At 44.5% G+C, this 25,574-nt stretch overlaps 1 protein-coding gene across 1 annotated transcript in view; it reads left to right on the top strand.

Annotated features, from left to right (window-relative positions):
* Window positions 1–25,574, top strand: part of OTOG (otogelin) — a 102,059-nt gene that overhangs the window by 13,603 nt on the left and 62,882 nt on the right. The window contains 14 exon segments of the mRNA XM_021005386.2: window positions 2,845–2,975; window positions 3,520–3,626; window positions 4,165–4,274; window positions 4,921–5,049; window positions 5,819–5,927; window positions 7,228–7,274; window positions 7,748–7,893; window positions 14,784–14,916; window positions 15,829–16,006; window positions 17,822–17,946; window positions 19,095–19,307; window positions 20,397–20,571; window positions 22,970–23,044; window positions 24,472–24,515. Coding sequence (XP_020861045.1) covers window positions 2,845–2,975; window positions 3,520–3,626; window positions 4,165–4,274; window positions 4,921–5,049; window positions 5,819–5,927; window positions 7,228–7,274; window positions 7,748–7,893; window positions 14,784–14,916; window positions 15,829–16,006; window positions 17,822–17,946; window positions 19,095–19,307; window positions 20,397–20,571; window positions 22,970–23,044; window positions 24,472–24,515 — 1,722 coding nt within the window.

Below are 25,574 nucleotides of genomic sequence, written 5' to 3'. Positions count from 1 at the left end.
AAATGTTAATGGTGCAGATTTAAACTTAAAAGTGTATTGAGCACATTTTGGAGATCTGGTTGTTAAACATTTACCAGTACACCCCTGATGATGAAGAGGATGATTTTATGATAGCAGTAGTCATCTGAGAGCCTGAGACTCTAGATTAGAAAGAACCTCAAAGGTCCCATTGTCCAACCCTTGCATGAAGTTTTTTCTACTTCCATGGCTTCTTATAGTTTAGAGGTAGAGAAGCCCTTCAAATCACTCTATGGGGTGATAGCCCATGTGTACTTAATTTTATGTCAGTGTTTTTGCTCCTTATCTTGTAGTCAGGAAATTTAGGTTCAGGTTTTGATGTCTAGTGCCTATGTGGCATTGAACAAGTCCCTTGATTTCTTTGACCTTCCGTTTCTTCATTTGTAAAATGGAGTTAGTAATTCTTGACCTATGTATCTCAGGTTGTGAGAAGGTAGTCACCCAGACACTGCTGGAATCATGATAATAGTCCACAGAGAAGGCACTAGTAACTGAGGAGACTGGGAAAGGCTTCCTGTAGAAGGTGGCTTCCTGTAGAAGGGAACTGGGTCATGTAGAAATCCAGGAAATCTAAGAGGTGGAGGTGAGGGCATCCCAGACATGGGCTGAAAAGACACAGAGTTGGCAGACAGAGCATTTGTGTGAGGAACAGCAAGGAGGCTGGTGTAGGTGGGTCATAGGGAGATGGAAGGGAGTCAGGTGTGAGAGAATGATTGTGAAAGGTTTTAAATGCAACAGAGGATTTTATACTTGCTCTTGGAAATGGTGAGGAGCCACTGAAGCTTATGGGGGGAGAGTGTTTTAGGAAAACCATAACAAAGACAGTGAATGCCAAATAGTATAGTATAGAAGTATTGCCTGATGGAGATGGAAAGTATCTAGAGGAAGGTAAATAGGACAGTGAGGGAACTGGAAATGGTGCCATATGAGAGTTAATTTTTTAAAGTAAATTTTTATTGCCATCTTTATTTTATGTTGCCTAAATTTTGCTCTGTATTCTTTCCCCTCTCCCCTCAGGTAGCAAAGAATTTTTTAAAAAGAGGCAGAAGAGAAAAAATAATCAGCAAAACTAATTAATATAGTAAAAAGATCTGAAAATAAACAGTGTTCCCCACCCATGGATTTCCTGCTTTAAAAGGAGAAGGGGAGGACATTTTCTCTTATCTCTTCATTGGGTCATGCTTGTTCTTTGCAACATTATTATAATTTTGTAACATTCACTTTTGATTGTTTAGTGGTAGGGGCTCTTTCCAATTTATGTAAATGTTTACATTTACATAATCGTTGTGTATATTTTCTTGGCACTACCTCCTTCTGCTTCAGTTCATGAAAGTCTTTCCATGATTCTTTATATTCATCCTATTCCTTGAAGATGTGGGACCTGAATTGGCCCTTGGGCAGGCTATTTTTGTTGGAAGGAGCAGTGTGAGTGAAAGTGCAAATGTTAAAAATGATCTTGGAATTTCTGTGACGGAAAGAATGGAAAAGAGTAAGGAACACTGTAGAGTGGGCGGGACCAGATTATGGAGGACCTAAAATTCCAGGCAGGAGAATTTGGACCTGATGTTGCAAGAAACTGTTGTGTGTTACTAAGCAGCAGAACGAAATGGTGGAAGCTGTGATTTAAAAAATAAATATGTATTTGTTTTATTTTTAAATCATAGTGCCTGGCACATAGTAGGTGCTTAATAAATGTTTATTGAATTGAATTTCCAAAAATCCTCTCCCTCCTCCACTCTTAATAATGATATGTCCCCTGCAACAAAAACCATTTTTTTTAAAAGAAAAGGAAAAAGTCACTCGACAAAATTAACCAACAGATCAACAGTCTGACAATATATAAGTTCCACATCCTTAGTCTCCCACTTCTGCAAAGGAGGGAAGAAGGCACATTTTATTTTATCCGTTCTTTAGGGATAAACTTGGAAATACTACCCAGGATTAAATTCTGTTTCCTTGGTGTTCTTTCCACGTACATTTTTGGTGGTCATTCTGTATATTGCTTTCCTGTTTCTGCTTACTTTTCCCTGCATCAGTTCATATGTCTTCTCATGCTCCTCTGATTCCGGATATTCATAATTTCTTTCACCACAGTAATATCTCATTACATTAAAGTGCCACATTTTTTGAGCTCTTCTCCAACAGATGGACATCTACTTGTTTGCCCCTTTGTTCCTCCTCAAAAATGCTGCTAGAAATATTTTTGTTATATATGGGAACTTGCCTTGGAATTTATGCCTAGCAGGTAGTTTCTGGGTCAAAGCGTATTCATATTTTAGGTGCCTTCTTAGCATAATTCCTAATTGGGAAGCTGCATTTTAAGATCAACCTGACAGTTTATGAAGGAAGGACTCAAGGACGGGGTGGATTAAAATCTTAATCACTAGTATTTATATAGTACTTTGAGGTTTGCGAAACATTTTCCATGTTATCTCATTTAGTCTTCACAATGAACCTGAAGAGATAGGTACTGTTATTATCTGAATTTTACAAATGAGGAAACTGAGGCAGAGATAGATTAAATGACTTGTGCAGGGTCTCGCAACTCATTAAGTATCTAAGGCAGGATTTGAATTCCTGTCTTCCTGGTTCAAAGTCCAGCTTTTTATCCACCACATCATTAAGGGCAGACTTGTTAGAAAAGAGACTGTTCAAACTAAAAGACTGTTGCAATAATCCATTTGTTCTGAAGCTCCTATCTACTTACTTCCTTTATTTTTACATTTTTTTTAGTGTTACCTGATATCTCTGCTATTTTACTGTCTTTTGATGCTATTCTTTCTTTTTCCTTGGTGGTCATCCCTGGGATGACATTTTACCCAACAGGAAAACTGACTGAGGACGTGGCCGAGTTTGTGAACAGCTGGCAGGAAGATCCTCCGGATGAGACTCCTGGACCCAATGTCTCATTTCCATCACGGCCTCCATGTTTCCATCAGAGCCCCACTGCCATGCAGGTCTGGGTCCCTCAAGAGTCTGTTCTTCTCTATTCCTATCCCTCAAGGTCCAGCCTTGGTTTCTCCCTCTATAAGAAGAGAAAATACAGGTTTCTTAGCTGGCCCGTGGGCTCCATTGCTGAGGTCTCATTTTAAAATGTGGGAGGAGATACTTATGGTGGGCACTTTGTGCAGAAGAAAACCATTCTCAGACCATTCAGTACTTCATGATACTGGAGGGGAGGGGTCTAGGAGAAATGTACCTTCCTTCATCCTTTCTTCCTTCTTCCTACTTCTTTCTCCTTTCCCCCTTTTCTATCCTCCTCCTTCTTCCTATTCCCCTCCTTTTCTTATCTCTCTCCCTTTCCTCCCTATCATTCCCCCTCCTTTCTTCACTCTCTAGGCTATTCTCTCTGTCTTCCTCCTTATTTCATCCTTTCTGTCCATCTGACTCTGGTCTAGTTAAGGAATGGACCTGCATAGAGATAGGTGGTGGGATAAGATGTCCCCTCTAAGACCTTTGTGCTCTTCCTTACTCCACCAGTCTGTGCTGCTTTGCTTCTAGGGGGTGTATGAGCTGTGTGAGGCACTGCAGAAGTCCCCATTTGACACCTGCCATGACTACGTCAGCCCCTTGCCTTTCATGGCTAGCTGCACTAGCGACCTCTGCCTGTGAGTGAGTGGTGGTGCTCTAAGGGAAGGCGTCCTGAGGGATGGGGATGGGGCAGGGAGCTTCTGCTTTAGGTTTTAGACAGGGCTATCCCCACCCACAGGATTTGGTCTAAGTCTTAAGCCTGAATTGTCTAGAGTCTTTGAACCTTATGCCTATCTTATTTTCAAAATATTCTTTTGTCTTTTATCTTATAGGGTTGGAATTGAGCTAGAAGGGAAATAGAATTTAATCTCCCCCTTTTTTAGGTAGGGAAACAGACCTAGGGAAGGGAAGTAGGGGGAGGAGGGGATCACACAGAGTGAGTGGCAGAGGCAGGGCTAGGACCCAAGTGACCTGATTCTCAATCCAAAGCCTCTTCCATTAAGCTTTGCTTTGTCCCCAACTTTGTTTCCACCCCTGGATGTAAATGAACAAGTCAGAAGGTCAGCCAGATAATGCCTCTGCTAGTTCTGTATCTATAAGGTCTCAGATATAGAGGTCAGGGTGGAGGGATGGACCTGTTTATCCTAACCATGATCCTTGGTTTCTCTGGTTCAGGTCAGCATCTGACGATGTCACCTGGTGCCGGGCACTGATGGAATATGCCCGGGCATGTGCCCATGCTGGGTGCTCCTTGCAGGGCTGGAGAGCCAAGTTCCCACTGTGTGGTAGGCTGAATGCATGAGTGAAGTCTGCACAAACACCACTGCAGGGAGAGTAAGGGTACCCCCCAAAAGCCTACGGGCACATCTCTGATCTGGGCTCTGAAGGAAGGGCTGGAGGTAGGGAGCCTCACTCAGGTCAGAGAAACCCGGCTTCATTGATAGCTCATTTGCCCAGGCTGAGTCATGGCTGGTGTCATCATGACACAATGGAAACCATACTGGCTCTAGATCCAAAGAACTGGGTTCAAATCCTGCTTCTGACATTCCATCTCTGAGATCCTATCATTCTAATTTATCCCCTTAAAGCTTTCTTGTCCATCCACGTGTTCAGAGATGAAAGGGGTCTGCCCTCTGCTGTCTCTGGAAGGCTGGTGGCTGGTATTTGGATCCTCAGACATGCTGGATACTGTTTCTGCAGTGATGCTTAACGACTCAACCCCACGGCTAGCTGGGGTGGGGGTGGGGGAGGAGATGTCAGAGACCAAAAGACTCCTTCCCTGAGGAAAGGAGATAGGGAAGGGAGAACTGGGTATGGGACTTGGGGCTTTGGCACGAGGATCACAAGAATTAGTTTGGGGACAGGCCAGATGGGCCAGGAAAGGCTAACACACTGCCTCATGGCTTATCTTCCGGTCCTCCTTCCTTCTAGCTGTGACCTGCAAGGAGGAGGCCTTCATCTACAACGAATGTATTAACTGCTGTCCCGTATCTTGCCAGCCCAGGACCCCTTGCATCGACAGCGAGATTGCCTGCGTGGATGGCTGCTATTGCCCCAAGGGTAATGTTGGAGGGAGGAAGTAGGTGGTTACCCTGGGAAACCTAATGCCAGAGCTAATGAACTCGGGGTTGTTGGTGGGTGGCTCTGAGGCCATGCTGTGAGATTCACTGAGATTTATAATTTGACTAAGGAATTCTGGTGTGGGAAAGACAGAGACACTTATTCACATACTCACTCATTCAGTTTATTCACTTAATCACTTACTCATTCACTCACTAATTCATAAATTTGCTCTCTTATTCATAATACATTAATTCACTCACTAAATAATTGATTCACTTATTAACTTGTTTATTCACTGTCATTCAATAAACCACGTCTTTCATGCCCTACACACACCACACACACACACACACACACACACACATGCACACACTGTGTATGTGTGTGTGTATGATGCACAGTTTAATACAACAAGGTCCCTGCCTTCATGGAACCTACATTTTGGTTAGGAAACCAGGATGTCGATACATGAAAAGAAACTTGACAGCACAAGGTAGTGTTTGACAAATACCTAATGAGAGGTATAGATGATTTTGATTTCAAAGGAAGGAGAGATCATTGTGTAGCTAGTGGTAAGGCAAGGCTTCATAAAGAAGTGGATTACGTGGATTAAGGCTCCAAGGGGTGGGAAGGTGCCTGCATTGTGGAGGGCATTAAATACCAGGCATGAAGAGCTCAATTCCCCATGTAGACAGTGGGGGAATCATTAAAGATTTTCGAGCAAGGCAATGTTGTCATCAGAGCTGGATTTTGCTTGCATTCCCAGGTCTGATCTTTGAAGATGGGGGCTGCATGGCACCTGCTGAGTGTTCTTGTGAATTCCATGGGAGTCTGTATCCAACAGGCTCTGTGGTGAATGATGATTGCAACACATGGTTGGTGCCTATTGTGGGAAAGGGTTAGGAGGAGCTGGGCATCCCCATATATCCAGGCTCTGTGGGGCCACTCGGGAGAGACGGACAGAGGCTGGTGGTGGCTTGATCCTAATTAGATGTGGTTATAGAAAAGATGGAGTGCAGTCATGGAGAGATGGTGCATGGGTGGGGGAGGGGGGATTCTCATTCCCTGATAGGCTGATGGGAGGTAGACACTGCCCTCTCACCCTGATCTTGGAACCATAGACAATCAGAGCTTCAGGGGCCTCTAGAGGTCATCTAGTCCAATCCTCTCATTTTGCAGATGGGGAAGCTGAGGACCAGAGAAGGAAAGTGACTTGTCCATGGTCACATATTGAGCTTGTTACTGTGCTGAAGTCAGAACCCAGGTTTCCTGACTCTTTGCTCTCATTATACTATACCTCACTGAGGAAAGACTTCTCCCTTTCCTCATAATTATCAACTCTTTTCTGGACTTCTTCCTTTCTGGCTCTAGGGCTCTTCCCAAAGCTTCTTCCCGCCCCATTTCTGGAGCGTTTGAACCCAGTGCAGACTTGGCCCAGGCTTCCTTGATTCCCTTTCCTGGGCTGTACTCTGAGGTACTGGGGACAAACTCTTCCCTCAGGCCCTCCTCCTCCTCTCCCCAAGCTTTAGAAATGCCCTGTCTAGAGGCCCTGGACAAATAGGCACTTAGTGAAGCCAGAGAGGTCACCAAAAAGGAAAGTACAAACGAAAAGGAAAACCATAAAAAGATACCAAAGAGAAAAGGTTAAAGGGACCAGAGAGTGTTTTAACCTCCCCCTAATACCAGCTCTCTGCTAGTGGGAAGGAGAGGACATGGATGGGAAGGGAGAGGCTGTTATAGGAGAAGAGCATTGTGCTTATTGGATCATTCCTAGGCCCTTGTACAGATATTGCTTGCTTCAGTGGTAGGGGTGGGGTGGGATTGGGAGAATATCTGTACCCTAGGTACAATGAAAAGATGACTGGCTGTGGAGATAGAGGTTCTAGCATCAAATTCTACCTCTGACACTAGCCCTTGGGTGGCTAGATTACCTCCATGAGCCTCCCTTTCATCATTTCTAAAGGAATCCCTAGGAATGTGATCCAGGATCTATGGGCCTTCTTGGGAAGAGCAGAGGGAGATCTAGATAAAGCAGTTGGTCAGTCTGTGAGGCCTAGCTAAGTTTGTGAATAGAGGGTAGATAGAGGGCACCAGTCCCCTTCCTGGTCACTGGAAGCTTGATTGTACCTGGGCCTGGTATAACATGACCTCAGAAATGTCATCTCTCTCTTTCAGCACATGCAGAGGGGGCAAATGGATGTGCAGCACTTCAGCCTGCCCAGGTATCTTGTGGTCTGGGGTGGGGGGTGTCTCAGCTTCATGCTTCCAGATTGGAGGGGGGAGGTGGGGACCATAGGAACAACTCTCTAGGGCCATGCTAGCAGTGATCCAGATATTTAATATAAAGAGGTCCTCTTTGACCTGAGTGTTTTTGCTTGATGATACTAAGCCCTGTAGACTGAACTGTTTTTTAATTTTGAAGTTTTCTAAGCTTTAAGAACATACAAGGTTCCTTCCGTAGAGTTAGGATGATTGTTCCCCTCCCCTCAGAATGAGCGCTTCTGGAGGCTAAGCCTGTGTCTCTTGCATCACGTCAAGGACCCAAGGACAGGGTCTAGGTTTCTCTGTCAGACTCTCCACTCCAAGGGTGGAGGGCTGCATCTCCTCCCTCACATCTTGGCTCCTAGCAGACCAGGAGCCCTAGGTTGGGGTTGCAGTCTTTACCTTGGGTTTGACAAGCTCCCTGCTCTTTCAGCGGAGTGCTCTGTGACTGGAGACATCCATTTCACGACTTTTGATGGCCGCCGGTACACGTTTCCTGCCACATGCCAGTACATCCTAGCCAAGAGCCGATCTTCAGGCACCTTCACGGTGACAATACAGAATGCCCCATGTGGTCTGGTAAGCTTTCTGCTACAATGGTCAGTGCTAGTCCGTGGGGGTGGCAAATGAGAAGAGGAGATTGCATGCAAATGAGCCAAAGGCCACAATCAATGGGAAAAAAAAACTCCTTAGGATGAAAGATAAGGCCCCTCCCCACCCAACTGCTCCCCTCACAGTCTCAGGGTGGGTATCAAAGTTCACAAGCTTGAGACAATCAGAGACTCACTTAGCATAAGATCAGATGCTTCTAACTATGGGTATTCATCGAAGGGTGAAGTGGGGTGTACACTCAAGTAATTAGAGAAGGCTTTATGGAGGAAGGGAGAGACCTAAGCTGTGTCTTGGAGGTAAGCAGGTAAGATTTAGATGGATAGATAAGAGGACTGCCAGGCATGGTTATCAAAACGACCAAAGGCCCAGAGATAGGAATGAGCTAGGTACATTCAGGGAATACTCAGAAGACTCTACTAACTAGAGTGGAAGGCGGCAATGAGAGCTGTATCTGCTTAGGAGCCCTCCACCACATCCCTGACAAGGAATCATCAAATCTCCATCGGAAGACATGCCTTTATTGATGGGGACCTCACTACCTCCAAAGGCAGCTCATTTTACTTATTGATACTTATCCTTAGAAAGGCATCCAGGACCTGAAATCCGCAGGACATAAGTTCAGTTCCAAACTGGTGCTTACTAGGTGCATGACCCTGGGCAAGTCATGTAATCTCGATCTGCCTTAATTCTCTCCTCTGTAAAAATGGGGATAATTATAATAGGACTTATCGCTAAGCATTTTGTGAGGATAAAACGAGGTAATGCTTGTAAAGTGCCTTACAAACCTTTATTAAAGCATCATATAAATGATAGCTATTATTTTTATTTGCATCGACCTGAAATCTGCCCTTCTGTAGGTTCTAGCCAGTGTTCCTAATTCTTCCCTTTGGGGCCAAGGAGAACATATCTAATCCCTCTTCCTTTATTTACTTGAAGACATCAATCAATGTCCCCCTGCCTAAATTTTCTCTTCTCCGGGCTAAACATTCCCTTCAATTAATATACCTATGGAATAATTTCCAGTCTCTTATTTATCTTGGTTTCCCTCTTTTGGACATGCCATAGATTATAAATGTCTTTCCCCAAATGTGGTGCCCAGGACCGAGCTCCAGATGTGGTTTGGCCAAGGCAGCAGAGTAGCACTATTTCCTCCCTCCCTCAGAACACTGAAGTCTTAGTTCATGAAGCTTAAGACGGGAAGTCACTCCATTGTTTATCACTTATTAGCACACAAGTCCATGGGCAGTTCCCCAGGCACAGAAATGATAGAATAGACACTGTCATCTCCTCCTGGAGAAGGGACCTGACTGCATGCTAGGCTATTGGGCAGGCTTAGACTAATTGCAATGTCAGCAGTCTGACCTAGAGCTGTCAGGATGAGTGGAGAACTGAGTTCTGAGGCATTTTAATTGAGTTTGGGTCCTGTCAGAAGGGGAGGGCCAGCTATTATGAGCTTAGGGGCAGTATTTTAAGACCTTTCATGCAGGATGATTTGCAGGATTTTTTTTTTGCTGATTATGACTATTTTTTGCAAGCATTTTTCTTTTCTTTCTTTTTTAATTCAGCAAGAGGGAGAGAAAATCCATTTTTATTCATTGAAAAAATTAAATTAAAATGTAAAATATGAGGTTGATGGTGACAGTGTGTGGTTGGCAGGGATAGGAGAAGGATTGCTTTGGAGGCAGCTCAGCGGGGTAGAAGGCAGCTGATGAGTTTCCAAGAGCTTGCTTTCAGATGAGGATTCAGGTTTTGTTTGGAGGGTTGAATTATGTGTACTCTGGGTACTGTTTAGGTCAGTGGTTCTGGTGGTGGGGGGGTCCCCCGGGGTTATGCTTTCCTGTCTGCTCTAAGGGTTTGATTAGAAAATAGTCTCTTAAATATTATCTTGGGGTCATTTCCCCAAACTTTTCAGCAGAAACAAGGATATCTCCTCTCCTGGAGATGCATTTGAGTCTGCCCTCCAACTGGGGAATAATATTAACGTTCGTGCAAGCAATATGAAAGCTAGTCAGAGTTCTACTACACCCCAGATAAACCAATGCCCTGAAGGGGGGTTGGTGTCTGGATGTGGTCTAGCTATGTAGATCAATGCTCTGAGTTTGATAATCACTCCCTTGGGCTGTGTAGGCAGCAAGAACCATTGAGTGAGGTCTGGAGTGAGTCAGTGTTATATAGTGCAGAGAGTACTAACTCTAGTCAGAGGACCTAGATTCAAATCTCCATTTGACACTTAGCACCTGAGTGACTGTAGGAAAGTCACAAGATCTCTCTGAACCTTGGTGTCTTCATCTGCAAAATGAGGAGAATGGAGTAGATGATTTCTAAGGGCCCTAATATCCCTAAAGCAATGATCCTATGAGTTTGATATAGATCATCTTTTTTTAAAATTAAAAAAAAATTTTTTTTAAGCAATTGGGGTTAAGTGACTTACCCAGGGTCACACAGCTAGTAAGTGTCAAGTGTTTGGTCTGAGGCCAGATTTGAACTCAGGTCCCCCTGACTTCAGGGCTGGTGGTCTATCCACTGTGCCACCTAGCTGCCCCTGATGTAGATTATCTAAGAGATATCTGATCCCATCTTTTCCAGAGTCCCAGCAATCACTGGGGCCCTGAACAAAGATCTTCCTCCTTCGCCCCCCAGATGAAGGGCCCCTTCCTCTGTTCTCGTATTTCCCTCTACTTCCTTGGGAAGAGGGGAACTCAGACTGACTCTGTCACTGACCTTCCCAGTGGGGAGGGACCTGGAAGGGCTAGGCAGTTCAAGGGCATTATTTCAGAGGCTGCTTTCCCAAACTGTTCCAAAAAAGCAGAGATGTCTCTTCTCCCAGAGATGAAGCTTCATCCTCAACACCCAACTGGAAAATCCTTTCCTTGGAAAAGGTGGGAGTGGGCCATAGTGTAATGAGTAAATCTCTGGACTTGGGAGTCAGGAAGATCTGGGCTCTGACACATACTAGCTGTGTGACCCTGGGCAAGTCATTTAACCTCTCTGGTTCTCAGTTTCTCCATCAGTAAAAGAGGCAGTTGACTCACTGACCTCTAATATTTCTTTCATCTTTAAAGCTCTATTTTCTATAGGAAATGACCCTATGATTTCTACTTGACTTATTCCCCTCTCTCCCCACCATAGCTGAGCAGGGAAATGGGGAAGAGGGGCCAGAAAGGCTGCTGGTCTAGGTGTGAGCCTATGAAAGGATAAGGTCTTAGATTGCTGTTAGATGTCAGTCAGTCAGTAAGCACGCATTAAGTGCCTACTATGTGCCAGCACTGTGCAAAGTGTTGCGGATACAAAAGATGGCAAAAGACAGTCCCTGCCCTCAAGGAGCTCACAGTCTAATGGAGCCTCTTGAGAAGCTTAAAGTACTTTTACTTGTGAATGTGCTGCTCTTCATTGTGTCTCATTAAGGGTGTGCTTATACTACCCATTTCACAATGGCAACACTGAGTTCTAGAGTGTCCTTTGCTCATAGTGCCACAGTGGGTGCGCAGCTGAAGCGGAATGGGAGCCCAGGCATCCTGTCTCTTGGTCTAGTGCTCAGTCTACTGGGCTGTTCCATGTCCATGGAGGATTTTTCATTCCACATCATTCCCTACCATCAGCCTCCAACTGAGCCCCTTGAGAGGCAGTGGGGTAGTAGTAGGTAGAGCAGTGGGCTTAGAGTCAGGAGACCTCAGAGTGAATCCTGACTCAGACATTTATTAGCTCTTCAATCATAGGCAAGTCACTCTGAGTGGAAAATGAGCATTAAAAAAAAAAAAGAAAATGGGCGTAAGACTTGCTCTCTCTCCATCCCTGAGCTACTGTGGTGAAAGATGCTTTGTGAACCTCAAAGCAAAATGTGAGAAATGTGAGCTAGTAATAGACATTCATAAAACAACTGTCATATGTGTAGTGCCATGCCAGACGAGGTTACAGATGAAAGAGCCTTTGTTAGGGGAGACGCTTTGATTTAATAAAAGGGATCCCAGGCAGCAAGGGTGGTGAAATGTCATTGGGACCTTTCAGCAAGATATTTTGTAAATGACTCCAAATGTAATAAGCAATTCTCAGGTCCAGGCTTTAGGGTGAGGGAGGAGGTTCCTTCATCAATAATTTGTAGTTCTCTCCCAGGCTGCTGGGGATGGAGCCTGTAGGTCTGAAGGTCCAGGGTGGACCTGAGAAATCACTGAGCCAGCCCTGGTGGATGAAGACTCAGAGCTGAGCTGTTAGTTGCTTGTGGTGCGTGAGTCTCCAGCGCTTAGTGATGTGACTGGTCAGCAAGAATTCATTAATTACTCACTATGGGGTCAGATACTGTGCTAAGCCTTGGGGGTACAAAGAAAGGTTAAAAACAGAGCCTGCCCTCAAGGAACTTACATTCTAATAGGGGAGATGATATATAAATAAATAGGTACATACAAGATATGAATAAAATAGATACATAATAACCTCAGAGGGGAAGATCCTTGCTGAGGGTGGCTCTTGACGTGTCTTGAGGGAAGAGTTGCACTTGGGCTGCCTGGAATCATCCACACTCCTACACCCAATCCCCTTTGTGATCAAGGGCAGGAGTTCATAAGCAAGCTAGCTGGAGTTGGGGCTGCGATATATGGCATGTGATTATTTAGGTCTGACCTTGGCCTTCATAGCTAGGAGTTCTATTTGAATTAAATCTGGCCAGGTGTATCCACAATTGTCAGTAGGGGGCTATGTGATAACCAATGAATCAACCAGTATTTATTGAATGCCTAGTATATACCAGGAACTGTGCTAGGGATACAAAGATAAAAATGACCCTTCCCCTTGAGGTCCCCTCCCCCTCCCATGTAGCCTCATGAATTTAATAGCATATATTCAGCCTCAGTTAGGATTACTAGTTGAATCAAAGTTGTTAGTATGGTACAGGTCAGCAGTCTCTTGTACAGTGGCAGGCAAAGGTTAAGCCCTCCTTGCCCAGTGTCTGTGAATTAGATGATTAAGTAGAGATAGAGACTTGATCAATGATTTCATTGACATTGGGAGCTCCCTGATGAAGAAACTTCCTCTGTCAATGCAGGTTGGCATCTTCTCTGTAATTTATAGTCCTAGAGAGGTATCTGGAGCAAAGGTATCAAACATGAGGCCCATAATGTAGGGGATGCATGGGGGCATGCAGCCCAGAACACTCCTGAGCGTAGCCCAAACTAGATCAAAATGTAGTTCTTATCTGATTGTGACATGTCTATAAAAATAAACACATACACACAAGTATACGTACACATATATGGATGTAACATGTGTGGTTACTGCGTAGCCTTCATTTCCATTTGAATTTGACACCAGTGAGCACTGAGTTAGAGCACACGAGAGTCTGAGCAATTTGCTAGTGTCCTACAGGCAATGTGTGGCAAAGGTGGGGCTTGAACCCGGGTCACCATGTCTCCAAGGCTGCTTCTCTATCCAACTGTGCTGCAGCTGACTGTTGACTCCATGATGCTTAGCTTTTGCTCTCTGTGTTTGAAAGAGAGAGACACACACCCACACCCACACCCACACCCTCCCTCTAGAAAAGGTTCTCCTGGAGGCTTTGAGATTTATCCTAAATGAACCAGAGAGAACATCCTATCTCGTGTTGTTGGCAGGTCCAGACTAGAGGTTGACTCTTAGGAAGGGGCTGGGAGAAGGAACTCATTTAAAAGCTAGATTGGGAGTCAGGATGCTTGGGGTTTGATGCCAGCTGAACTATTTGGCAGTCATGTGGCTTTGGCCAATCTTTCTTCCCTCTTTGGCTCTCATGTGTTTAATTATAGGGCCAGACTGGATGGTTTCTCAAGTCCTTTCTTGTTACTGATCTAGCATCTCTCTGTAATTTTTGAGGACAGCTAGCCTCCTTCCGTCTTCCAGCGTTCTTACACTTTACTTCCTGACATGTACTCTTCAATCCAGTGACACTGACCTCCTGGCTGTTCTTTCCTCCATTCCAACTACTGACCTTCCTTTAAGTCCCAACTAAAATCCCACCTTCTACTGGAAGCCTTCCCTGACATCTCTTAATTTCAATGCCTGCTCTCTGTTAATAACCTCCCATTTATCCTGTATATAGCTTGCTTCGTATATACTTGTTCACATGTTGTCTCCCTCATTAGATTGTAAGCTCCCTGAGGGCAGGGACTGTCTTTTGTCTCTTTTTGTATCCTCAACATTTAGCACAGTTCCTGGCACACAGTAGATGATTAATAAATGTGATTGATTGATTGATGGATGGATGGATGTGGGAGCTCTCTGTGTAGGGAACTCCCGCCTGAGGAAATTCCCTCCACTGATGCAGATTGGCAAGGGCTCTGCAATTTAGAATTTTAAAGAGTTGTTTAGAGCACTGAGAAGTTACATGACTTGCCCTGGGTCACACAGCCAATGGCTGTCAGAGGCAGGACCTGAACCCTAGTCTTCTTGACTCTAAGGCCAGCTTCTATACACCATGATCATAGCTGCCCTTCATTGATATATTATGATTTCACTCTTCTGTTTCTGGCTACTGGGGTATGGGATCTTGCTTTAGCCAATGTCTTCTGAGATCCTGTGAAGAAATGACTCTTGGTGGTGGGAGTTGTGTGGTTATGACTTCATATGTCATGTATGCGTGGCGATATGAGCTAGAAGGTCCATTAAGGGAATACCCAACCTGAGTCCTAGTGCACTAAAGGGGTGTGCACACTGAGGCTAGATGTGAACTGATAGCAATCAGTATATAAAAGGCATCTCCTCTGAAACAACTTGAGGCAGAGAGGGTAGAAGGAGAAAACCTAGATAGGGCTGAGGTCCACTGAGTGAGTGGATCTCCTTTTCTGCCTGGCTTCTATGTGACTGGCCCTCTGACCCCTCCTTGCCTTTGTTTCCAGAACCAGGATGGGGCCTGCATCCAGTCAGTGACTGTGATTCTGAACCAGACACTCCGGAGACAGGTGACCTTGACTCAGGCAGGAGACATCCTCTTGTCTGGTCAGCACAAGGTCACCCTGCCTTACACAGATGGTGAGATAGGGAAGGGCAGGTGGGAAGTGCCAGGTACCCTAGATTTCTTGGGCTTTGTCAGGGCCATTAGTCACCTTTGTCACACCCATTAGACATAAGGGTTAGTACCCAGGCCAATGGCAACATAGTATATGTCCCAGGATGTGATGTGGATGTTAGCTCAGTCCGTGGAATCCCAGATTTGGAAGAGAAGTCAGAAACTATTTAGTCCAACTTAGGTCTGACCAAGAATAACATCTATTACATTCTAGGTAATTCCTGGCCATTTAATTTCTGCCTGAAGACCTCTAAGGGAATAAGGACTTCCCAGATACCAACCCTATTACTGGGTTATTCTTGATCCCCAAAACAGTGTTATTAGAGTATAAGTGAGCACTGAACTTGGAGTAGGAGGATCTGGATTGAAATCCTAGCTATGTGACCATGGAAATGTCATCTCACTCCTCTGAACCTTCAGTTATTCCTTTATAAAATGAGGAAATAGTATTTCTACTAGGGCTGTGGGGAGAATAAAACACTGCATTTAGAATAATTTGCAGCTGTATAATGTGCTGATGTATGTGCTGATCATATCAACAGAAGTGTTATAATGAGGTTATTTCAGACACTTTATAATTAATTCCCTAATAGTTTACATTTCTTCTGGATGAGGAAACTGGGGCGCAGAACAATTCTAATAGCAGGTGCTTCAGATGGTCCCCACTATCAGTGTTAAGTGGGGTTATGCCCTCTACCTTTGTAATGGAGTTATTGCCATACCCTAGCATTGGTACTGGAATGGATTTATCTCTGGGCTCTACCAAACCAGCTTGGGGCTTAGCATTTGGGGGGAGACTTGTAGGCTTGGGGGAGGGTGCTAGCCATGCTCTGTGAGGTCCTTTTTCCACTCTTGACCACAATTGCTTCTCCCAGATGCCTTTGAGATCCGGAAGCTGTCGTCCGTGTTTCTGCATGTGCGGACCTCTGTTGGGGTGCGGCTGCTGTATGACCGGGAAGGGCTGCGTCTCTATATCCAGGTGGACCAGCGATGGAAGGATGACACCGTGGGGCTCTGTGGGACCTTCAATGGGAACATGCAGGATGACTTCTTGTAGGCAGTGATCCCACAGGATTGGGGAGGGGAGCGGGGAGAAAGTGGGTACAATTTGTGGGGAGGGGATAGGACTATCAAGGCTGTCCAGAGCTTGCCAAGATGCTGTGAGGGATAACAGAAAGTTCTCTCTGCCCCCAAATGTTTTTCCACAGCCCATCATGGTGCCTGGAATTCCACCATTAGAGCTTCATCCTTTTGCAATCACATAGGCATAAGCCTCTTAATGCCTGAATATTCTCTAATATTACCTTTAAATATCTAAATATTGCCAAGTATTAAAGTTGATAGTTTTGTATAATTAGCAGTCACTGTCTCCTCAGTGGGACTTGTTGACAGGCAACTGGGATCCATGTCTCAGGAACAGATTGAAGATGGGGAGTGCCTTAGGGGTGATGCAGGATTTGTAGCTGTAAGAGATGCCTAGAAGCTAGATTCTAAGAGGATTGGCTGGAAATGTTCCTCCCTACCCTGCTCTTGGCAATCTAGGGGCTTGAGGCCCAGGTCTTCTGCTTTTCTTTCTTTCTTTCTTTCTTTCTTTCTTTCTTTCTTTCTTTCTTTCTTGCTTGCTTTCTTTCTTGCTTTCTTTCTTGCTTTTCTTTCTCCCCTTTACTCCTTATCTCTTCCTCACCATTTCTCTCCTCTCTGCAAAGGAAAGGGAAATTTTTTATAGTGACTTTACTTCCTCATCTAGAAAGTCAGAGCCTATTATGTTCTGGTTCAAATGTGGTGACTCAGAGAAAAGAGTTTATTATAAAAATCATTATAGCGACTTTCTGTTCAGAAAAAAAGGAAACAGAAGTCAAAAAGTTTCCCATACTAGCTCATTAGGCCGAAAGGAAATGGGAGCTTTAAGCAACAATGAAACGTGGGGCTGGCCACAGGATTTCAGAGGCAGAAGGGATCTTACACATAGATTATGATCTCTTGGTCCTGCTTTCCTCATTCTTCATCCATCTAGCCACACATGAATGAGAGAAACCTTCTATGGCATCCTTAAAGTGGCCACCCACCCAGCCTCTGGTTGAAGGGAGGCAGCACAGATTAATGAATAGAGCACTGGACCTGAAAGTTAAGATGACCTGAATTCAACTCCCCACCTCAGGCACTTGCTAGCTGTGTCGCCCTGACTGAGTCTCTGTGCCTCAGTTTCTTCCTCTGTTAAATGAGGGTTTTGGATTCAATGACCTCTAAGGTCCCTACCATCTCTAAATGGATGATTGTAGCTTGTATGTCTCCACTACAGGCAAACCAACTACCTCTTGAGCCAAGTCTGATTGTTAGGGAGGTTTTCCTCTCAATCTCTGTCCATTTGTGTCCTCTGGCCTCTGGAGCCAAGTAGAACAATTCTAAGCACCTTCCCAGGTTACTGTCCTTCAAATACCTAAAAGACCCCTTGTCTTCCCCAATTCCACCAAGTCTTCACCAGTCTAAATATATATGACCGGGTACCTGTGGTCAGTTCTTGTATGGCACAGTCCCTAAGGATTGTGTCATTATGACCTCTCTTTTCTCAATGTTTTCCACGTGGTCAGCACACTCCCTAAAATATGGTGCCAAAGCTGAGAACAGCACTATGGATGTGGTCTGACCAGGGCAGAGGATGGTGGAACAAATGCCCCCTCCTTTGAATACTCTTACTCTTAATTTGATTTGTGATCACATAAGCCCGAGACCAAAGTCTGCTGGGCTCCTCTCCCTATGTGGAGAATCAAGAGAATTCTGGGTAGGATGAGTCCTGAACTCAGGCTTTATATCATGACATGCTTTTGTATGACTATGCATTTGCAAAACCTGTTCCTTGGCTCTCTGCAGGTCCCCGGTGGGTGTTCCAGAGAGTACCCCACAACTCTTTGGCAATTCCTGGAAAACACTATCAACCTGCTTCCCAGGCATCTCCAGTGCCCCTCTGGATCCCTGTGATGTACACCTGCAGGCTGGTGAGTGAGGTCATTTGGGGTTCAGCAGTGCTTGGGGACTGGGCAGAGGTTCAGTGAGAGGCAGCTGGAGTGAGAGCTTTGGGATTGGGCCAGGGATGTTGGCAAATTGTGGCTTGCAGGAGGTAGGGGAAGAGAGGGTCTGGTAATGATGAGGGTAAGAAGATGTAGAAGGAAAGAGAGGGGAGGCAAGAAGTGGAGGGCAGAAGAGAAAGAGAAAGGTTGGGTAGGGGACCAGACAGAGCTATCCCATTAACAGTGAGGGACAGCCCAGAGATTAGGGAGGCAAAATGACTTGGCTTCTGATCAGGAGTGTGGGGTGTGGGGTTGGACCATAGACTATGGGGGTCAGGTGCTAGAAATGGTTCTGTGGCCAATATCAAGGTAATGTGGTTTGCTGAACTGGATTATAGTCCTAACTCTTCTTTCTTGCACCTGGGCAAGTCCTTCCTGCCATTTAGTCTTCTGCAAAATGAGGTGGTAAGACCAATAGGAGAAAAGAGGGAGGGAAGGGGACAAGAGAGTAGGGGGATGATAGTGGGGAGGGCAAATTGGGGAGGGGATAATCAGAAGCAAAAACTTCTAAGGAGGGACTGGTTCAAAAGAGATAATAGAATAAATGGGGGTGGGATAGGATGAAGGGAAATATAGTTGGTTTTTCACAACATGACTACTGTGGAAGTGTTTTGCATGACTATACACGTATATCCTGTATCGAGTTGCTTGCCTTCTCAATGAGGGTGGGTGGGGAGGGAAGGAGAAAATTTGGAACCCAAAGTTTTAAAAACAAATGTTAAAAATTGTTTTAACGTACAGCTGGGAAATAAGATATAGAGGCAATGGTGTATAGAAATCTATCCTGCCCTACAGGAAAATTGAAGGGGAAGAGGCTAAGAGATAGAGAGGGGGAGATAGAAGGGAGGGCAGATTAGGGGAAGGAGTATTCAGAATGCATGCCGTCTTGGGGGTAGGGGAGGGGAGAGATGAGAAAATTTGGAACTCAAAATCTTGTGGAAGTGAATGTTGAAAACTAAAAGTAAATAAATTAATAAAATCTGGAAAAAGGAGGAGGTAAGGGGTAGGAGTATCATGGTCTCTGCAGTCCCCCTGAGCTCTAATGTTCTTTGGTTCTACTCGTTGTGTCCCTCTAGCATCCTATGCAGCTGAGGCCTGCAGTGTACTCACCAAGGATCTGTTCGCACCCTGCTCCCCTTATCTGAGCCCCATCCCCTACTATGAGCAGTGCCGCAGGGATGCCTGCAGGTGTGGACACGTGTGCATGTGCTCCACGCTGGCTCACTACACTCATCTGTGTCGCAGCCATGGAGTTACCATTGACTTTCGTACCCAGCTCCCAGACTGTGGTGAGTAAAACCTGTGTGTGACCCAGCTTTGTGCTTGCATGGGGTAGGTCTGTGAATGTGGTTGGGTATAGTTTATATGCATGGCCAATCATCCCTGGGGGCTGGGGTCACTCCATGGGGTGGTCATGATTTGTTGTTCTCCTCTTAACCCCGCTCCATCCTAGCAAACATATTTATCTCAATGAAATCAGTTTAAAATGACTATTGAAGGTAACCTTGACAGGGAAAAGCTGTTTCACACAGGCAGCCTGAGAAGGAGATGAAGAACACAGCCTGTCAAATTACCCACACTCAAATGATGGATACTCTTTCCATCCCAGACCTCACAGCTGCTCTTTCTTGTTCTGACCTTTATGTCAATACGTAAGAAAGGGGTGGAAGCCAATCTATTTCACTGCCTCTACCCCATTCCACACTATCCCTGTGTGTCCCTGGACTGGTCACTTAACCTGTCAGCCTCAGTTTCCTCATCTGTAAAATGAGGATGATAATAGCACCTACCTCATAGGCTTGTGAGGATCAAGTGAGATACCATATGTTAAGTACTTTAAACCTTAAAGAAGTATATAAATGTTTATTGCTACTACTGCCACCACCACCACCACCACCACCACCACTACTACTATTACATGAGGTTGTTGTTTGCCTTTTGTTTTTGAAGAAGTGATGACACGTGAGTGAATTGGATTTAAGTGAGGCAGAGTTTCTCAAAGTTGTCAGCCTCACTCTCTCTTCCTGAGTCATTGAAGTCCAATGGCAGGCCAAAAGTCAAGATGACTGGCTATGGCTCAGGATGCAGTGCATGACCTTGGTATCTTCGATGACTAAGTCAGCTGCCTTCATGGCCATCGGAACAAATTGTTCTCATCCGGGGAATTATTCTGCCAGGGAAAATTTCCACATGCTTGGGGTAGACATCCCCCTAACTCGCTGTTATTATTCTCCATGGGGTTGGCCCACCTGTTTTCCCTTGTTCAGTGCCTCACTCATTGCCTCAGATTGAAGGGGAAATGTGCACGCAGTGTGGGATGGGGGCACATTGGAACTACCTTTCCTGATCTTTGACCTGACTGCCCTTCTTTCCTATAGCACTGTCCTGTGAGGCCACTAAGGAATACAGCCCTTGTGTGGCAACCTGTGGGCAGACCTGCCAGGCCCTGGCCATGCCAGAAAGCTGTAGTGATGAAGAGGACCACTGTGTAGAGGGCTGTGCCTGCCCTCCTGACACCTACCTGGACAGCAAGGCAGAGAGATGTGTCCCCAGGTAGGGAGACACTCAGACTCCAGTACAGCCCCTCATCCCCACCCCCACCCCAACAAACCAGAAATTATTTGACCATCAGGTTTTGTAAGTCTTGCCTGGATATTTTCCCTCCCATTTTCATATTATGAATAACGACTCTCATCACTCCGGGGGGAAGGGAAGGAGTTAGGTCAACTTCCTCATTGGACTCCTCAAGAAAATAATCATAATAATTCCTAGCATTTATACAGTGCTTTAAGGTTACAAAGCATTTTGCCTATATTGTCTCTTTTGATCCTCACAAAAATCATGTAAGGTAGGTGCTATTATATTCCCATTTTATAGATGAGGAAACTGAGTCTGAGAGCGATTAAGTGACTTGCTTAGGGTCACACATTTAGTAAATGAGGTAGGAATTAAACCTGGGTCTTCTTGACTCCAGGTCCTGATACTCTATGGATTGGATGTCTATGTATGCCTTCGGCAGATATTTGCTATCACCACGGCCTCTATTATTTTCATAATATATAGGGCCTTAAATGCCAGTTATATAGGGTCTGCCTCTAACACTCAACTGAAAATGCTTCTTCTAAGGTCACCATTGACCCATTATCAACCAAATCCAATGACTCATTCTTAGCCATCACTTCTTTGACCTATTGGTCTTATTTGGCATAATTGATCACCCCATTGGGATTCCATTGAATAGATATTTAATAAATGCAAACATGAAATTAATCAATGGTCAATCAGCAAATGCCAGGCACCATGTGAGGGTGTAGGGAATGAAACAATTTTTACTTTCAAGGAGATATTGTTCTATCTTCCCTTTAGCCTGGCATTCAGGGCACCCCACAATCTAGGACTTTCTTATTTCTAAATTTCTACCTTCCTGAAACTTACGCACCAGGCAACCTGACCTACTTTACTGCCTCTTAAACTTATTAAATGTTTTCCTGTCTCCATGCTTTTGCTTCCATCATTCCTCCTCCCTGGTGTACTTTCCATCTCTCCTCTACATAGGCAAATCCTGACCATCCTCTACAATTCAAACTCCTTTCTTTCTATGAAATCATCCCAAGCTACTGTAGCTCACAAAATTGTAGAATCCAAGAATACAGTGTATTATTATTACACTCTGCTCTTGGATTCTATGATTCTGTGAGCTAGAGTAGCTTGGGATGGTTTCATAGAGAAAAAGGAATATATATATGTAGATATGTATAAATATGTTTATATATGTATCTATAGGTATATGTGTATTTGGTATGTATATGTGTATGTATATATGTGTATATATGTGTATATATATATGTTATATTATATATATATACACACTTTTTAGCTACTTTGCCATATTGTTGAGTCATAGCTTGTAGTATATGGTATGCTGGTAAATGTTTAACAACCAGCTCTCTGAAAATGCTTGAAATACTTTTAAGTTTAATCTGCAGTTTTAAAATTTTCTCCATCACTTTCTTAAGTCTAGAGTTGGGACTCTAGATAAGATGATAAATCAAGCCCTGATTTATAGCGTTTGCCAATTTCTCCATTGGAAATGCTCATACCAAAAATTTAACAACAGGCTCTTATGAGCCAGAATGAGCTGGCTCCAGCACACCTGCTTGTGGTCCACTAAAACCTTCAGATCTTTCTCTTATGGATTAGTGTCTATCCGTGTTTCCCCATTCCCTAACTTCTACTGTTATATTTTTAAAAAATGAAACAGGCTTTGTCTCTAAACAGCAAATATTCTACTGGAGAGATATAATATGTACACAGATAAGTAAGTACAAGGTGACTTGTGGAGGGAGAGACATCGACAATTGGATTGGAAAAACATCACAGAGAAAATGACTCCTGAGGGAATGCATTCCGGGCATAGGAGACAGCTTGTACAAATACATAGAGGTGGGAGGTTGAATGCTAACTTTGGGGAGTAGCTGGTAGTCCAGTTTGGCTGACACACAGCATGTGTGAAGGGTACGAGTAGTAAAAGTTGGAAGCTAGTTGCAGAAGGCCTTATCAAGCCAGATGAAGAGTTTGCATTATATATTGGAGGCAATAAGAAGCCTTTGTGAAGACTCTTTAGCAGAGGGGTTACATAGTCAGATCTTTGCTTTAGCAAGACTATTTCAAGTTGTACAATTAGGGGGCCCCCAGGACACTCATGGATAGGGAGTAGAAGATAGATGATGAACCAGCAAAGGAGACTAAGAAGGACTGCTCTGCTAGGTAGGAGAATCAGAAGAGAGCAGAAAGAATCAGAAAAGCTAAGGAAGGAGGTTTATTCCCATTAAACTTAATCTTTCATGAATGTTCAACAGGCTGGAATTTTGTGTTGTCCCTGCCTGTCAAGATCTTTGGGGATTCTGATTTCTCTCACTAACTCTCATTTCTCTGCTCTTCATTACTAAAGGAGCCAGTGTCCCTGCTATTTCCAAGGAGTTGATTATCCCCCTGGAGAAAACAACATTCCATCCCTGGGCCATTGGTAAGCTTGCCAAGGAGCTATGTCAGCAAATGTGAGTGTATGCCTAGCCCTCACTGGCATCATACTGACCAGTGGAGCTATCCTCACACTGGCTATTTGGGACCACCTGGGTCCAGTTGTAATAATTAGCTCCTTCAGGGTGTTTGCAGGGACCCTCGGAAGCCATAAGTGAACCAAAATGCCTTGGTATCTCCAGAGCTGAAGACATCTTATGCAGTTTTTGGACCGCTCTATCTTCAATAAGTGTGTGTGTGTGTGGCCCAGCTTTCCTGGGTGCCTTGTCACTGGCTGGCTGGACTGTCAATCAGAATCTTGCCAGTCAGTCATGGACTAATAACTGATTAAAACTGTCACTGAACACCCAGATGCTGACTGAGAGTTTGGCCAACCAGTGGGTGAAAAGAAGGAATGTGCTCCTCCTCCTACCCTGTTATTTTCCCCATAACAATTTCTAGGGGCCCATTAGAGTAGAATTCCCATTCCAAACTTCTTTGAATAGGGCTATTTTCCTGTCCATAACAGTTTGACTGAGAGACAACATTGTGTAGTAGATAGAGAGCTGAGCCCAAAGTTCAAAGTTTCACTTCTAACCAATACTGGCTTGGTGGCCCTGAAAGTCTTTAACTTCTCAGTGCTTCCAGCTACTCTCTAGGAATATACATGACTGATGGGAATTGGGGGTGGGGTGGGGGTGTGAAAAAGGAGTTTCCTCACAAGGAATTCCCTTGAGAATGAAGTTACAGGTCCAACTTCCACTCCCCTCCTCCAACAAAAACAAACAAACAAATAAGCAAACAAACACTTACAGCATCTGATTAGCCAGAATTCTGTTAACCAGAATTTCACTCTGGGACTCATACTGTCCTGAGCCCAAGGTCTCATTCTCCTTTACCTTCCAACATGTACTCACATACTCTCCCATACCAATGGAGGATGAGCACAAAGACAATAAGACAATGTCAAGGTCACATCTGCCTAATCTACTGCCCCTTCTACCTCTCTCCATGGTCCTGGAGGAATAGATGGCAGGTGCAAGATGGCTGCCCCCAAGGTTCTGTTGAGATCCTCAAGGATTTAATAGTCGTGAAACTCAAAGGCAGGAAGGTGGACTCAAACATTTTAGGAAGACTTTCAACCATGAGCACCTAGAGCCAAAAGGATTTCCTTTGCAATTTCTAATAACCAAAAAGAAAAAAATTAAATTCCCCAGAATTCTCCCACTTCTTACTTCCTCAGATGTGCTGGTTAAGATCTGAGATATGTCCCAACATTCAGCTTGGGGATAGTATTTACTCTATAGGAAATCTGGTCTGGTGCAGTTGTGTGTGTGTGTGTGTGTGTATGTGTGTGTGTGTGTGTGTGTGTGTGTGTAGGCAGAAAGGAGGATCTCTCCCATTGTTTGACTCATGGAATCTCTTTTTTTGAAGTCACTGCATAGATGGAACCATGAGTTGTGACAGCGGAGCACCAGGTAAGGTTAGGGGAATATGGGAGGAGGGGGGGCAGCTTGGGTCATAGGATCACAATTCTAGAGATAGAAGGGACTTCTGAGGCCATCTGGGCTATTAAACTCTTTGTTTTTAGAGTCCAGATGACTCCTCATTTTTCAGGTAAAGTGTTTGAGACAAATAAAATTGAAAAGATTTGCCCAAGGTCAGACATGTGATTAGGGGCAGAACTTAGATTTGAACTCAAGTCCTCTGATTCCAAAGCCAGCCCTTTTTCCATTGCACTGTGATGAGCTAACCATTGAGGGGGACCTTGATAAAATCTTTGTACTGGGAGAGCCATCTTCACTGTCCGAAGGGAATGGAGTGGGACTACATTATTACACATTAAACATTTATTAAGCACCTACTGTGTGCCAGCATTGTGTTAAGCATTGGGAACACAAATAAGATTCCACCCTGAGGTAGAGCTGTGAGTGGGGTGGGGTTGGGGTGGGGTCAGGGGAGTAGTGTACCTGGACTGACTGACAGGTATAGGGAGACGGAGTAGAAACACTTCTGTCACGTAACTTCATGGACCTTGTCTGGCCATAGTCACACAGACATGGGTTCCTAGGGTTTAAAGCTAGAAGGGATCATGGAGAATGTCAAATCAACCTTCTTATATTACAGATAAGGAAACTGAGGCACACAGAGGGAAAGTGACTTGGTCAGAATTGCATGGGTATTAAATGTGGTTCTTGACTCCATTATGTTAAAAAAAAAACCAAACCTTTGTTGGTATGCTTATGTGTATGCATGTGTGTGTGTCGTTCATTAAAATCCTACCTCAGATACATACTAGCTGTGTGGCCCTGGCCAAATCACTTGATCTCTCTGAGACTCAGTATCCTCTTTTCTGTAAAATGAGGTGAGACTCAATGGTTTCTAAGGTCCCTTCCAGCTCTAAACTTATAATTCTATGAAATTTTAAAAAATCATCATATTCTCCCACTCCACCCAACTCTAACACACACACACACACACACACACACACACACACACACACACACGCAGCAGCAGCAGCAGCAGCAGCAGCAGCT

The sequence above is a fragment of the Phascolarctos cinereus genome, unplaced genomic scaffold, assembly GCF_003287225.1.
Source record: "Phascolarctos cinereus isolate Bilbo 61053 unplaced genomic scaffold, phaCin_HiC Scaffold_9;HRSCAF=440, whole genome shotgun sequence".
NCBI classification, from domain to species: domain Eukaryota; kingdom Metazoa; phylum Chordata; class Mammalia; order Diprotodontia; family Phascolarctidae; genus Phascolarctos; species Phascolarctos cinereus.
The sequence above is the reverse complement of the archived record's forward strand: the minus strand, read 5'-3'. Positions and strand labels throughout refer to the sequence as shown.